Raw genomic sequence first — 15,542 nt, 5'->3', positions numbered from 1 at the left:
TGATAGCTTAAGTAAAGACCAGCCTTCTGAAATTTGTGTTACTTTCCCTGGCTTTCTCTCACAATGCCATTTACTCTCCTCAATTTTCTGCTGGATAGATCAGGGTCAAAAAGAGCAGTAGAAAGTTCAGGACGGCAGTGATGGAGGAAATCATGAGCGGAAGAAGGTTCTGAGATTCTTCAGTGTGAGGTCACAAATGTTTACTTAGAAATAGTCTATAGCAATTAGTACCAAACATTATTTGCATTCATAATTATTTGAATTCCTTTCCCCTGCACTGCAGTACTCAGTTCTTAAAAGAATTTCAAATAACTTCTGCACATGGGTGACCAGAAAAACATTTCTAGTACTTTATCATTCTCCACAAACAGTTTGTGTATACATATGGAGTAGAAGTAGGTATAGGGATTTCAGAACAGATGCAGTGGTTCACTTTGTTGGTATTCCAGATCTTGAATCACAGAGGACACATTGGGATGTAGAGGCCAATGGCTGCATTTCAGATGTGCATCTTTGTGTAAACCAATGCAATAAATAAATAAATAAATGTGGCTGCAGCAAAAGCAATTTCAGGGATAAAAGATGCAAAGTAAATGGTGGAGGGGGAAATTGAGCTAATTTATTATAGCTGAAAAATTCCCATTTTCTGCTACTCAGGAGCAAGGAGGAGACATTAAAAAATCAACCAGTTCTTTATATATGACTGTGATGCATGGCTATACAACAGAGGGAAGTATCTGATGTGACACTACTGCTAATGTAAATTATGTTGCACTTGCATAAACGACTCTAGTGCAATGGCAATAGCACTTGCTGGTGTGATGGATTTCCTTGGAAGGCCTGTTGCACCAGCAAGCACTACTAGTGATTTTGAAGCGTTGTGTTTTGCTCTAGGGCTTCTTAAAATACATGCAAGCAACAAACTAGTCTAGAACTGGATCTCAGAAGAGCATGTTTTCTGGTGGAATGGAGCCCAAAACATGCATGTGCATGTTTTGTATGTAGATGCATGCATTCACTCCTAGATTCGAAAAAGATCTTATGGCCAATGGCCCATAATCAAGGCCTTAGCTAGACCTAAGATTTATCCCGGGGTTGTCCCTGCCTGCTCCCGGGATATCCTGTTTGTCATTTACATGGACAGGGATGACCCTGGGACGATCCCGGGATAAACCTTAGTTCTAGCTAAGGCCCAGCAGTTTTTGTAGTGCTTTGTATTTTCTACTTTGCTATATCTACAGAATGCCGACTTCCTAACTGCCAGCATACAAAGTGCTGAACCTGACTGCACTTTTCTCTCTCATAGTCCACTTCTGCAGTGTAATATGTGTGTGCGTATTTAAAAATTGTGATTGATCTGTTCTGATATATTGTATCTTAAAGATTGCAAGGCGAATCCTATACCACCATCAACCATGGTGAATTATTCTGCTTTTAGCTATGAGTGAAGGTAAAAGTAATATGAAATCATGTCGTGTGCATATCTCTCTGTAATCATACTGATATGCATGTGATAAATTGCCGATCCATGTGATAAATGAATTTGTCATGCAACCTCTGACAGCCTCATCATCTCTCTGTCTGTTAATCCATCTCCTCAAGGACCTATTCTAACATTCCAAAATTTAGAGCACCTTCATTTAATCACCTTCCCCATACGCCTAGAAAATAAGCTTACCAAGAATGGTTCTATCTTTTTTTCAAAGGTACCAGTTAGAAATCCCATCATGGAAAAAAAAATTAAATTATTTATTAGTACACAAAAGTAGCTGCTTTAGGAGGTTTGCTGACTTGTCTGAACAACTTTAAACTTTGCAATTATGTGGCATTACAGTCCCAGACACCTAGAATCATGAAGCACAATTTTAAAACGTAACATATTGAAGTGTCCATGAATCCACCTGCTACGCATTTTTAAAAGAGAATATAACTCATCTCTGTAGGCAGTGGTTTAAAGCAAATTGCTCATTAAGCTTGCTTTATTTATACATTAACTTTCAGGTTCAAGCAGAAAGCAATAATTAATTCTGCATGTAAAATATTACATTGGATCCTGAGTTTTTTGCTGCAAATGGAAGCGCTCCTTCCATCAGTAGAAGGGACTCTAATCCAGCGGAGGCATAGGAAGAGAAGGGGGAGGAAAGATGATTTTCACTGATTTTCACTCCCCCTCTGCAGCTCCCTGCAACACCCCCACACTGTTCCAGAGAGCTCCCCCCCCCAACTTTCAAGAGCAGATTCTTGGGTGCAAAAAGCTGTAGTGAGGAAGGAAGATCTATGAGAATCCCCTCCTTCCACTAATGGGATTATCCCATGAGCAAAACTCCACTGAGGGAGTTCTGCTGCTGATGTAGTGGTAGTTACGATCAAAAACAATATCGTTAAAATAATAGAAACAACCACACTACAGCAAATTTCATTGCTTGAAGAACTATATGGCACAACAGGGCATACTTCGAAATGTTGCACAAATAATCACTATTTTCTCCCTTAGTATGATAGAAAGCCTTGCATAAAATACATGCTAAGGTACATTGTCCTTGATACTGTGATTGAAAACAGCGGAGGAATGGGGTTTGAATTGGAATCCATTGACCGCATCTTTAGTCTTCTGTAGGCAGCTCTGTCTGGCCAAGTAAAGTCCAACTTAATACCATGGTTATATCCTGAGAAAAAGGGGAACAAATTAACTGACAGAGGAAAAGGTCCAGGACTCCTCTTGCATTGCATTCACATATATCGATAGCTGGAGGTACTAGTGCAAAGTTGGCGAGATCAATCTCCTTGTGCCATATATCCTGAACTTCTTTCTAGTACTTCTTGAAAAAAATGTGAAAAGAGAGAGAGATAAGCTGTAATTATCAGAAGTAAACTTGTATTTACACTTAAAACTGCTTTTAAAATGGAATTTATTATTGATACATTGACTTATTTGCTAAATTAATTACAATTTACAATTACAATTTCTCTCTCCCTAATTTAGTCTTTGATGCCACCTCTTTTATTATTTCCTAGCTGACTTGTTTCCTTACTTCTTGTTACCTGGCCTGAATCCTCACACACATTCCCAAAATAGGATTAAAAAATGGCTGCCCCCAGACTCAGCAGGGTGTGCCAGGCCTTTTCCACACAAAAATCTGTGTACTAAAAAAACCCAAATCTAATCCCAGTCCTGGTGCATCAGGTACAGTTAGTTTACAATTAGTTCACAGGAGTAAGCATTATTACATGTGCATACGCACACTGTGCCACATGTTCATTACATGCACAGTGAGGGGCATATGCACTAACTTCCCCTTTGCCTCATCCCCTCTTCTCCCTTCCCAAGCTGCCCAAAGCTTGAACTTTGAATTTGTTCTAAGTTTCAAAAATTTCTGCACATCACTGCTCAAGCTTCAGTGCAAAACAAAAATGACCAAAATCGGTGTGGTAGATCTTGAGTAATAATCCTTACACTACCATTATTATAAAAGATATTGTAAACTGCCTTGGACCTCTAAGATTCTGTAGGGAATATGATGGTGGTGAATAATATTGATTGAGATGTCTCAAACTATTAATTCTAATCAGCAAGAATAATCCATTTGATATGATTTCTGACTTTTTAATGGTTTCTCATAACTGTACATCAGTGTTATAGTTTTCAAGTTTGAAAGTCTACTCTTATCAGGTAGGACAACCATGGGCTCAACTTTGTTCCATGTTCATTAAGTGTCTGAGGATAGGTCTTATACTAGTTTCTCCCTATAAGTACAAGTTGGAATATTTACAGTTTCAGGGCCCCCCTGCTTTGCTAGCCAGAGTTTCGTTTACATGACCGCCGAAGCAGATCTGCTATCCTATTAAAAAGAAAGTAAGTTTGACCTCCCCTTCCTTTTTATTCATGGTGGGAGCCAGGTATTTCAGCCCTAAATCAGAGGAAGACGGCTGACCCAGTGAATCTTTCAGGAAGTCTAAACACAATTTGTATTTATAGCATAGGCTAACAGTTGCTAAATACTTTCAAGTTATCGGCAGGTCTTGTTTACATGTAGGTGAGGTACAATCTTTCCTGCACATCTTAGAAATGGAATGAAGCGATTACAAGACGCTACAGCAAGGGAGTTTATTTTGAAAGTGTGAATAAAATGAGTGAAGACTGCATTTAGACACAACTCAAAAGTGTTGTAGAAACAAATTTATGTTGGAAGAACCATTGGCCAGAAGTGTGCTGCCCAGATGGTTTGCTTGACACAGCACAGCACAGGAACTGTGTGTGAAAAGCTAAATAAATGTTAAGGATTAGCCTAGGTTTAATTGAAAACCTGCATTTGAAATACCATAAAACAGTACCAGATTTTTTTTTTTAAAGAAGTACATATCAAAACCAAACATATTGTTTTCATGGCCACCTGGAGTTTGGCTTGTCAACAGTACTAGGCGCTGTGCTCTGATCTCTTTCTCTGAAACTTAGTGAAAAACAGGTCCACTGCAAGAAGGTAATGTATTCAGGAGAAAAGAGTTTTGTTTTGTTTTTGTAAAGGAGGACCTCCTTCAGTCTTGGCCCTGAATTAGCTTTGTTTGGATAAGGATACTCTCAGGAGAGAGTGTTCTGCTTCTATCCATCATCATCTGAATTAAGTGTAAAACCTTTAAAATTAATACAAGTATACCCCACCTATAAAGCTTCATTTGTTGAGGAAATAACTTTGTTTTCAAGTAACTGTGTTTTATTTTTGTATGATGGTCCATTCATTTTCACTTGGCAACTCCAGAGGTTTCTGTATAAGCAATAATAATTTAAAGTAGATAAGAACAGAGCAGTGTGATAATTTCTTTGGCCCAACTTGTACTTATTGGGAAAAATCAGTTGACTTTGGCACATAAGCATGCATAAGAATTGCCTTTCTCATTCAGGCCAAAGGTCCATTTAGCCCAACAGTCTGGGTGGAGCTAGATATTTGGAAAAAACAACTGTTGCCAGAATTGGCAGTCATTTGCAGAATTCTCCCATTGCCCTCCATACTGTCTAGTAGAACTTACCTCAAGTCCTGGCATCAGTACGCTGGGCATTTCCCTGCCCCTGCTCTCCAACATTGTTAACCGTGAAATGTGACAGTACAGCCTGAATGATAGTCTTGTAGTGTGTGAGAATAGATGTGATCGTTCCTAATCTCATAATGAAATCTGTTCCATTCCCAAAGTATTTGCACTCTTGCATACATTACATCTAGTCATTCTTCCTTTAGGTTTCTTTGAATTCTTTTTTTCCATTTTCTCTTAGTCTCTTTGAAGTATTTGCTGGCTCATTTTTCTTGTTTCACTTTATCTGCTTATTTCCAGTAGCCAGAGATTTAGGTGTTCTCAATGAGCACATCAATGTTCCAGACAGAGATACTGTTTGAAATTATCCATGAACCCAGTGCCTCTGAACATTATTGAGTGACATTTGTTTCTGTAGGTTGTGTCTGCTCTGACTAACTGGTTTATTTCAGATTGGCAGCTGGGATTACAATGTAGTAGATGGACAGTTTGCATGAATTGGAGATTGCATTGAAGCTACACTTGGCCCCAGTTTAATATGCCTGGAATGTACAGACTCAGATTAGAGCAAGTTGCAAGACTCTGAAGGGGGAAATAAATCCTTGTTTTCGCAAACTGTAATTACTTTTCTGTTTTAACTCACTGGCTGCAATATAATTACATGTAACAGCAATTCTCATAATTAGGCTGGACAAAAATATGTTTTCATATGCCATTTTCCCCTCTCATGTGAAGTTTATGGTGAGCCCATGATTATATTTCAGTCTTACCTTTCATTCACTTTCACCTTCTGAAATATCCCTGCTCACTATGAAGTAGTGTCACCCCATAATAATTTCCAGTTAGCATTTTAAAATAGAAAAATAACACAGGTTTGTTAGTTTCTGTACATAGACTTGCATAATTCAGATATTTGAAAAAAAAAGTCATCTTATTAGGTTTCCTGAATAGCTATGGATATGAACATAGGAATGCCTGAAGTGTGTCCATTTGTTCATCTGGCCAAATTACCCTTCTCTATTGCACGGGTGGGCTAGTTATTCCATCTAGCATGGTATTGTTTACACTATCTCTCCAAGATTTTAGAGAGGGGTCTTCCTCTGGAGCAGAGGATATCAGAGATTGAACCTGGGACCTTTTGCATGCAAAGCATGTGCTCCACTATTGACCTACAGAGATCTCTAAGCAGAAAGCTTTTCCTGAGCATATGGGAAGGCTGGTACGGAAAAGGCATTCACTTAAAGGCTGCAGTCTTGCATGTTGGCTAATGTGCGGCAAATAAATAAAATAAAATATATGACCTGAACTCATGCTGTTTGGGGCTTTAAAGGTTAAAAGCAGCACACTCAATTGGACTTAGAAAAGAACGGGGAACCAGTGTGGATGCAATTAGGGTGTCATATTTTGTCCTAATTGGAATTTCCAGGCAATCTTCAAATACAGGCCCTCATAGGACACATTGAAGTAGTCTAGCCTGGATTACAGTGGACATGTCATAATTGCCTAAGAAGAGCTGTAACTGGCAAATCAGCCAAAGATGGCAAAAATCTTCCTTTGCTGCGATAACCTGGGAAATTCTGGACCAATGCTAAGTCCAGAGGTAACCCTAAACTATGCACCGGATCCTTCAAGTGCATGAAAATCCTGAATAGGGGAGCCTCTTAGACCATGGTTGATGGTATCAAAAGCCACTGAGGGGTCCAGGAAAATCATCAGGTTGACATAGTCATAGTGGATTTATTTGTACACCACATATTGCATAATGCATTGTTCTCAACGTGGTTCACAAAATGGCTTACAAACCAAAGAGATACAACCAGCACAATTATAACTAAATTCCAATTCATTTAAAACATTTGAAAATGTAAATAAGCACAAGACGTACCAGCAGGTTAATTAACAATAGCCAGTCACAGTAATAACGTATAACCATATTAAACATTCATCCAACAGTTCATGTTAAGAGACATAACAATAAGGTACTTACTTCATCCATGTCAAATGCACAATTTCAAGTAACCCTCCCTCAAGTAGCAGAAAGAGACCCACCTTTCACCAAAATCTCATGAAATGAGCCAAGAAAGGGAACCCTCATCCCCAGGGCAACTCCCCCTCCTGGGTTTTACTTGGCGGTAGAGCACCAGGAGAGGCAAAATGGAAAAAGCCTCCCCCTGAGAAGAAGTCCCCAAGCTGTCCTTGCAATCACACAAATACCTCACGCAACAACCTCCATATGAAGGCTCCTAGGGCTGAGGGTGTGGCAAGGTGGGTGGACGCTCCCAAGCCCTGATGACAAACAGACATTCCCATCCCAGTACCTCCCCAGTCCATCTGGCAGCAGCTCCCTTATGAACAGGACAGCCAAGGCTGTTTCTGTTCCAAAATTAGGCTCTATTCCAAAGTCAGAATCAAACGTAGCTTCATTCCTGAGCAGCACAGAGGATGTTCCTCAGTTATGGCTTGCCTACTTTTCTAGCATTGTGATTGAACAAGAGGATGAATTAGGGTCCACGTCCTATTAAAGAAATCTGCTCTATATCATTGGGATCTCAGGGTGGCTTACAGATAAAATAAATTCAAACCGCATAAAACAATAAATAATATACACAGCTAAAAAGGTATTAAACCATTAAAAAGTTAAAACCAGTAGAAAAATTAAAAGGAATAAAAACAGTTAAAACTATGTGCAGCTTTAGGCAAATGTAACCCTCAAATGCTTTGATAAAAAGCCACGTTTTAACTTGGTGCCGAAATGAAGCCGGTGTCTGAGCCAGTTGAGCCTCCAAAGAGAGGACAGTCCACAACCGGGGTGCCACAACAGAGAAAGCCTGTTTTTTCATTGCTTGCATATATTTGCATATGAGTAAAAAACGTTAGGTACCCAAATATCAGTTCATGGACTTTCATCTAGCAGAGGCTTCCATGAACAGATGTGGGAGAGGTGACTTCCATCAATTTTCACTGTGCTTCCCCAAAGAAGGGGAAATGACCAAAAGTTTCCTTTCCTCTTGTTTTTGCAGAAGCTGTGTTGGATCAAAGTACTTTCCAGGAGCTGAAAGTCTCTTTCTGTGAACGGAAGGGCACTATTAGAAGTAACTCATAGGTTCTGAAGCAAAAAGCATACTTTTTTGTTTTGTTTTTTAGAGATAATGCACAAGTGTATTGTATCAGGCATCTCTTAGGAAGACTGAGTTCACGCAACATGCTAACCCACACACAAGGATTGAGTATAGTTTGCGTGTGCTAAACAAAGTGGTGTTGATGAAACATGTGCTGTCATGTTGTCTGAACCCAGCCGTGATAACAAACCATGGTTTGTTAACTATGAACAACCATAGTTCACAACCCAACAGCAAATCCTTGAGTGTGGATTATCATGTTGTGTGAACCCAGTAAATGTTTTGTATATGAGAGAAAAGGGAAAATGCTTCTTTTAACATGGAATTACCATCTACAGTACTTATATTTTACATCCACTTATAAATTACCTGCCTTTTTAAAAACAAACAAAAAATCTGTTGTTCAATTAATCATGAGGTTATGCACTTTTTTAAGTAGATTAAAATTGTTTAATTGATTAAGGCTGTTTGTTAGTTGGTTGAAAACTTGCAGCCCTATGAAGAATATGTCAATGTGGAACTGTTCACTTTATTTTCTGCTAGTATTTCTAACTGTACATGCTTGTACAGTTTGGTCCAAAAGGAACAGCATTATAAAGTTTTACATTGATGGGAGAAAACATAATTAGACAGGGATGTGCTAAGCCAAAATATTCAGCCCAGCTTTTTTTCTGCACTTTTGATCAAAAACCATCTCCAAATATTGTATTAATCTTCGAGGGGAAGAGGTTACAGCACTTTTGGGTTGGGGTATTTAGACTTTGATGAGATGGCCGAAAGGTTTTTCTTTCTTTTTTAAAACTTAAAAAAAAGCAGCTTAACTTTCACTCTACGCAGCGGCTTGGCTGCATTTATGAGCCTGGTTGCAATTCAGTTTGAAAACGTGGGCCAGAATGCCTCATGGGATTGATACTACATTATGGTGTAGATTTTTTCTTTAGTTAAAGAAAGAAAATAGAAAATCTTCTGCCACTGCATTGAATGTAATCACCCCACAACTGAAAGTGTGATTTTCACCTGCTTCCTTGCAAAAGTTGCTAATATCACACACACCCCTTTGTGGGGGATGAATGATCCCAGGAAGATAAAGGGGGAATTCTGTCCAGCCCTAGGTATACCATGAATCTATACTATGCAACAGTGCCATGTGAATGGAAATTCAGTGTTCTCGGATGCAGTTGAGCAACATCAGGCTGAAGGGAAAGGAATAGCTGGAATTCTCAGATAATTTCCATAGCCAACAGAAATCATTATTATGAAAATAAGTGATGTACAGAGGAAAAGGAGAAAAGAAGAACAACTAGTGTGTCACAGTGAATAATGTTTTGTTTGGATGTGGGGGATCCAGATTTTGGATGCCCCTCAACTTCAAACTGAGAGTATTACAGCAGTTACAATTGTTGTACAGAAAACTGGCATAGTATTTACATTGACCCAGCTAAATCCTGTATAGATCTATGACCAAAATACACACAGGAATGATATTGCATTTTGTTTGGTGATTGATAAAAGCAACTTTAATTTTATTTAATTATTTAATTTTATTATTTAATTTTATTTATTTACTTATTATTAACATGCATATACCCCTTTATTTGCTAAAAAGCCATCAAGGCAGTGCATGGCAGTTTAAAACAATAAAACCTTAAAACAGTAAAAATAACATTAAGAACAGTTAAGTACTTTTGTTAAATCTCAACACATGTAATGTTTGCATTTGAGATGTCTTAACCGCTCTTATTATTTTCAGTAAAAACTGTAGACACTTCCATTCCTCCTCTCATTTTGATTTTCACGTCCCCTCTACCTCCTTCCCATTCCATTTTATAGTCCTTTTCAGACATAAACATTGAGGGGAAGCAATTTTGATTTCATTTCTGAGTGGTGCTGCAAAGAAAAGTAACAAACATCTGTTTTTGCCTTAACTGCATCCATATGTTCAAACTCTCTAATACTGGTCTCTTGGAGAAATTTACAACCCTATTTGGTGGGCACTGCATACTATTGAATTAACTTTTTTCACAGTCAAAACAGAGTAGAGTTTAATTTGTACCACAGCTCAGCCAGGCTCAGCTCTGGTAGCTGTTTTCAGTACTGGGCTAAATTCTGGAATAGGTGAAGTAATTTAAAAATAGCTTCTGTTCATGTGCAGAGTTCCTTTCCCTCCTAATTACTAATCAATTGAATCCTGTACCCACATGTTTCATAGTAAGGAACAAACTTCCAAAGCAGATGGTAGGCCTCCTAGGCAGGCTTGGATCCTCCACACCTTTCTTCTTATAAATTGAGCACTGGAATATTTTAAATGTTCAGAGATTGGAGTTCCACATTAAATTAAAAACTAAATTGCTCCTAAGGAAGTCTACTTTTCTCCAGCCTCTTTATTACTGCCAAAGACAGGAGAAAGCATATAAGTCATTCCACACACACCTAGTAACCAACTGCAATTGTGTGTATGTGTTGTTTGTGTGCGTGCATGTATACATACCACAGTCAGCACAAGTGATCCATATTTAATCATGTTTTAATCTCTTATTAACCTGTTTTTTTCAGTTTAATGTGTGCAAAATGTTTTATACCATGGTTTGGTTTGGTTTGGTTTTAAAAAAATAACAATGGAATGTAAAGGATTCCTTTAGCTTGCTTTGTTTTACCATTTTACAACAATCTGGATCAATTGTGGAAAGAACCAAAGTTCTGTTGTTACAGAGGACTTATTTATTTTAAAAATATTTTAGAGGCAAAGAACTAAAACATTGGATCATGTGATTGTGTACCGTACTCAAAGCAAATATAAGTTTTTTAAAATGTTGCTTTCTAAAGGAGATGTTCCATTTTAATTTATACTATCCAAAAGCTCATATAGCAAAGGAATAGCCAAACCCAGCTCCCAGGGAGTTTCATTGCAATTCCCGGAAAGCATGCTTCTGTAAGGGACCAAAGATAATAGAGATGGTTAGGATGGAACTAGGGCTGTGCACGCCCTCCCCTGCAGCAGAGCCAGGTAAGTGGGGAGAGGGGCTTACCTGGCTCCGTCATCCGCCGCCCCCTTAGGCGTGGGCAGCAGTCGAAGCCACCACACAGACTGCGGCGGTGGCGGATGACGGAGCCAGGTAAGCCCCCCTCCCCACTTACCTGGCTCTGCCGCCATCACTGCATGGACCACAGCAGGAGATGGAGCCAGGTAAGTCCCTCCTCCCTTCCCCACTTAACTGGCTCCACCACCACGTGTTCCATGCGGTGGCTTCGACTGCCACCCATGCCTAAGGCCGGAAATAGGCCTATTTCGGCCTTAGGTGTGGGCGGCAGTTGAAGCTGCCGCACGGACTGCGGCGTTGGTGGACAATGGAGCCAGGTAAGCCCCCTCCCCCTTACCTGACTCTGCTGCTGTTGTGGCACGGACCGCAGCAGTGGAGCCAGATAAGCCCCCCTTCCCTGGCTCTGCCGGCGTCACCGCATGGACGGCGGTGGCGGATGGAGGAGCCAGGTAATCTCCCCTCCCCACTTACTTGGCTCCAAAGCTTTGGAATGGTTTGAATCACTTCGGACCGTTCCAAACTGCTTCGGGTCGATCCAGATCTCCCCCAATCCGCTCCGGAACCGGGCTTAGGAGGTCCGGATTGGCCCGCAGGTGGAACTACACCTTGCCAAGAGCACAGTGATTCTGCAAAAAACAACTACGTATTGTGTTCTTCCTTCCCAATAAGATTTATTTATTTATTACATTTATATCACACCTGTGTTCTACGATGGCTCTCAAGGTAGAATACATACATATCCTAAGGAAGTCTACTTTTCTCCGGCCTCTTTATTACTGCCAAAGACAGGAGAAAGCATATAAGTCATTCCACACACACCTAGTAACCAACTGCAGTTGTGTGTATGTGTTGCGTGTGTGCGTGCATGTATACATACCACAGTCAGCACAATTGTCATCTAATTGTGACCAGACACAGATGTGCTTATCTTCAGCGTGGTTGTTACATCATGTACATTAGGCCATACCAACTTACTTCTTTCCTGATATCACTACATTGTGTGCTCCCCCATTCCTGCTTTACATCATTGATTGCTGTGGGCACTGACATGCACAGAGGTTATAGTAGCACCTGACTTGCAGTATGTTGAACTAGACTTGATATAGGAGGGAAAGCGTAGGCCTACCATTTTGGTAGAAATCCCTTGTTCTCTGGAACATGTATTTCGGTCCTTGTTCTCATGTGTTGGGAGAGCAGAAGAGGTTCCTACTGCCAAATGTTAATCTTTGTATAAGTAACCTAAGATGTTAACTTAAGGGAGTTCACGGAAAGAAAGTTTCCTGCTCTACTCCATGTAGCTTCCACACCCCTTGAAAAAACTCTTCTCAGGGTAAGGATCCCCTCTGGAATAAAGTGGGATGGGTACAGGAGGGGTTTTGCTGGGGTTAAAGGGAAAGTCACCCGAAATCAGAATGGGTTCTTAAGGTACTTTAACCTAAGAGAAGTTCACAGAAGGAAATTTCCCCATCTACATTTCCACCTGCATACTGTCCAGCAATGATCAGGATGCCCCCCTGGTGCAGTGGAGAAGAAGGAATGGGAAACTTGCTTTCTATTTACTAGTAATATTACAGATCTAGCCTCTAGTATTATAGATCCTGGACCAGGTTACTTCCAAATGTGCCTTCTGATGCTGCTTAATTCCACTTAGTTGGAGGTACTGCCCACATCGTGTTGGGTCTGTCATGATCATTTAGTATAATAATTCAATGTAGATTTTACTTTCCAAATGTCAACAAATCATTAAAATAAAATACATTTGCTGTGATGATGCCATTTGTGAATGGCATTTTTTTCCTGGAGGACCTATGTAAGGCCCCTAAAACATACACACATAAAATGTGTGGATTTCAACAAAATCAGTGGGATCTAAGCAGCCTATCTGTGCATATGATTACAACCTTAAACTAATAGTGTGAGGCAAGAAATGGCATGCCACTTCGTATCTCTGCATTTCAAAATGATAGTTTTAATTGATTAGGTATCATTAATTAAATTAAATTTCACTAGTTAGAAAACCTAGGGCACAATCCTATGCATGTTTAGACAGAAAAAGTCCTACAGCTCCCAGCATTCCCCAGCCAGCATGTCTGGCTAGGGGATGCTGGGAATTGTGTAAGACTTTTTCTGTTTAAACATGCATAGGATTGCACCCTGCATGGCTTATATTAAGATATCCAAATGGAAAGTGCTTTAAATTTTAGTGGAACTCTTTTTTATCATATTATATGGTGAAATGATTTTTTTAAAAAAAATACTATTGATATGAGTTAATACCAGCCTAAACATATTCTAAAACTAATTTCCCTTCTGCTTTATATAAGCAATTCTGGTTTAAGGCCTTTGTTACCTTTGTTACTAATGCTCAGTGCCTAGTTTGGGGGTACTTAAATAGATATTTGACTTTTTCTTAGTACCTGCAAAATATTAGCTTTTGTTGCCCATCTGCGTATGAAGTAGAATAAGCGAGTGCAAGCAAAGAAAAATGGAGCCTATAAGGAGAGTATCTGACTGTAATAGCTGGTCTCTGTTTAATATCACAGAGCAGAATGAACTTTTGCAGTTTCTCATGGAAATAGCATTGAGAGTACTAAAAAGATTACCTCATCCTTAATACCAGCGCCAAGCACTTAGCCCCACTGTGTGCACACGGGCTTGATTTTCAAGATGAAAAACCCCCAGAAGTGTGGAATGACATTTTCAGGTGACAGTTACGTTTCTATTGCCTGTAATTAGCACCTCTTAACATGCAAACCTTCATATGTCTTTTCCAGGCTGTTGAAGCTCAAATCCGAAGTTTTGGACAGACTCCTTCCCAACTGCTCATAGAGCCACATCCTCCAAGAAGCTCTGCTATGCAGGTGGTAAGTTAGGTGCCACATTAATTCATTGTGAATCCACTGCTTTAAATTCATGCACAGACACCTCCCAGTATAGTTTATTCTAAATGGCTTAAAATATGCTTTCTCTGTAGACTTAAATGCAGCCGTTATGAAGTATAAAACAGAAAGTTCATGATTAGAATGAAATCTGTTAAAATACAGATTTCTTGCAGTGCAATCATGATCTATTATGATTAGTGGAGATCCCCCTGGATTCTATTATTCTTAGTTCACATAATCCTATTTCCTAAAACATCTTTAATTTAATGTACTTTCTCAAATGCCATTTAAGTTTTATCATTTGGATCTATTAATCACTTAGAAACTTTTTGTTCACTTTTTGATCCAACTTCAGGGACACTGTCCAGTTCACACAATCAAACAACTCTCTCTCTCTCTGGGCATGTCTAGACCAGGTGGGTGGAGGGGGAGGATCTCACTATATGGTGATTGCGAGATCCTCCGCCTCAGTCTACATGTGGCACGTGACATCCCAGGAGGAAGAGGACGTCATACCTCCCATTTTGGGATTTTTTTTTATATCAGAAATGACCGCAGGAGCTAAGGTCAGGTGTTGTTTGTTTTTTTTTTTAAAAAAAAATCCTGCTCCCTCCCTCCTACCCCCGATGAGAGGAGCTGTGACAAACTGGGACGGCTGCCCACACATCCCGCTGTCTTGGGATGATCCTGGGACCACAGGAAAAGCTGGGATTAAAGCCGTCCCGGCTATTCCGGGGCAAGGGAGGGATATCGCGCAATCTAGCCATGCCCTCTCTCTCTCTTGTGTGTATATATATGTGTATGCGTGTACTTTATGGGGTAGTAGTGAGATTTTGTTACTGTTTTGCACTTTGTAGCTTTTCCAGGAAGGCAGATGTGCAGTTGACTCCTGCATCTGCAAATAACTTTATGTACATAATCAGACTTACATTGAAATGCTGATTTTTTTACTTCCCCAACTATTGTTAGTTGTCAGCCCAGGTGTTGGATGATAAATGTGCTTGAACAGTAGAATTTGAGTAAAAGTGCAGTTTTTTCCCCAGGCCAAAAATTAATAAAAATCCCTTGTCTTTCCAGATGGATTAGTAGGTTGGCTTTCCCCATTACAAAAATCAAACATTTTACCACCATAATGATTGGGTTAATCACTAAAAGTTTCAATGTGTTCTTCCTGGGTTATGTGCGGGGAAGACATTAAAGGCACCATGGGCTGTGTTAAGTGCACAAGCCATAATATGCACCAGGTGTAGTAATTAGCAGTCACATGAAGGCTGCCTATTTGTCTGGTTTGGCTGCTGTTGCTGTATCCCCTTGTGTTTTCACACCATCAGATAGCTGGATTTAATTGAGGCCACATCAGATGAGGCATTACTGACACCTTTAATTGAATGAGCATCCAGGGAGGATTAACTCATAATATTGATTGGCTTTTAGCCACTTGCTCAAAAGGGTGTCTGGGTAGCTTATTAGTTGTTTTTATT

At 39.8% G+C, this 15,542-nt stretch overlaps 1 protein-coding gene across 3 annotated transcripts in view; it reads left to right on the top strand.

The window, feature by feature from the left end:
* Window positions 1-15,542, top strand: part of LRBA (LPS responsive beige-like anchor protein) — a 424,729-nt gene that overhangs the window by 374,610 nt on the left and 34,577 nt on the right. For 2 of the 3 annotated variants that reach the window (XM_063136109.1, XM_063136107.1), the window contains exon 49: window positions 13,954-14,043. In XM_063136109.1, the coding sequence (XP_062992179.1) occupies window positions 13,954-14,043 (90 nt within the window). The remainder of the gene's footprint in view (window positions 1-13,953; window positions 14,044-15,542) is intronic. The other variant, XM_063136108.1, reaches the window with a different exon arrangement.

Source organism: Elgaria multicarinata, chromosome 10 (genome assembly GCF_023053635.1).
Source record: "Elgaria multicarinata webbii isolate HBS135686 ecotype San Diego chromosome 10, rElgMul1.1.pri, whole genome shotgun sequence".
Classification (NCBI taxonomy): Eukaryota; Metazoa; Chordata; class Lepidosauria; order Squamata; family Anguidae; genus Elgaria; species Elgaria multicarinata.
Note: the sequence above shows the minus strand (reverse complement) of the source record. Positions and strands in the feature narration are given on the sequence as shown.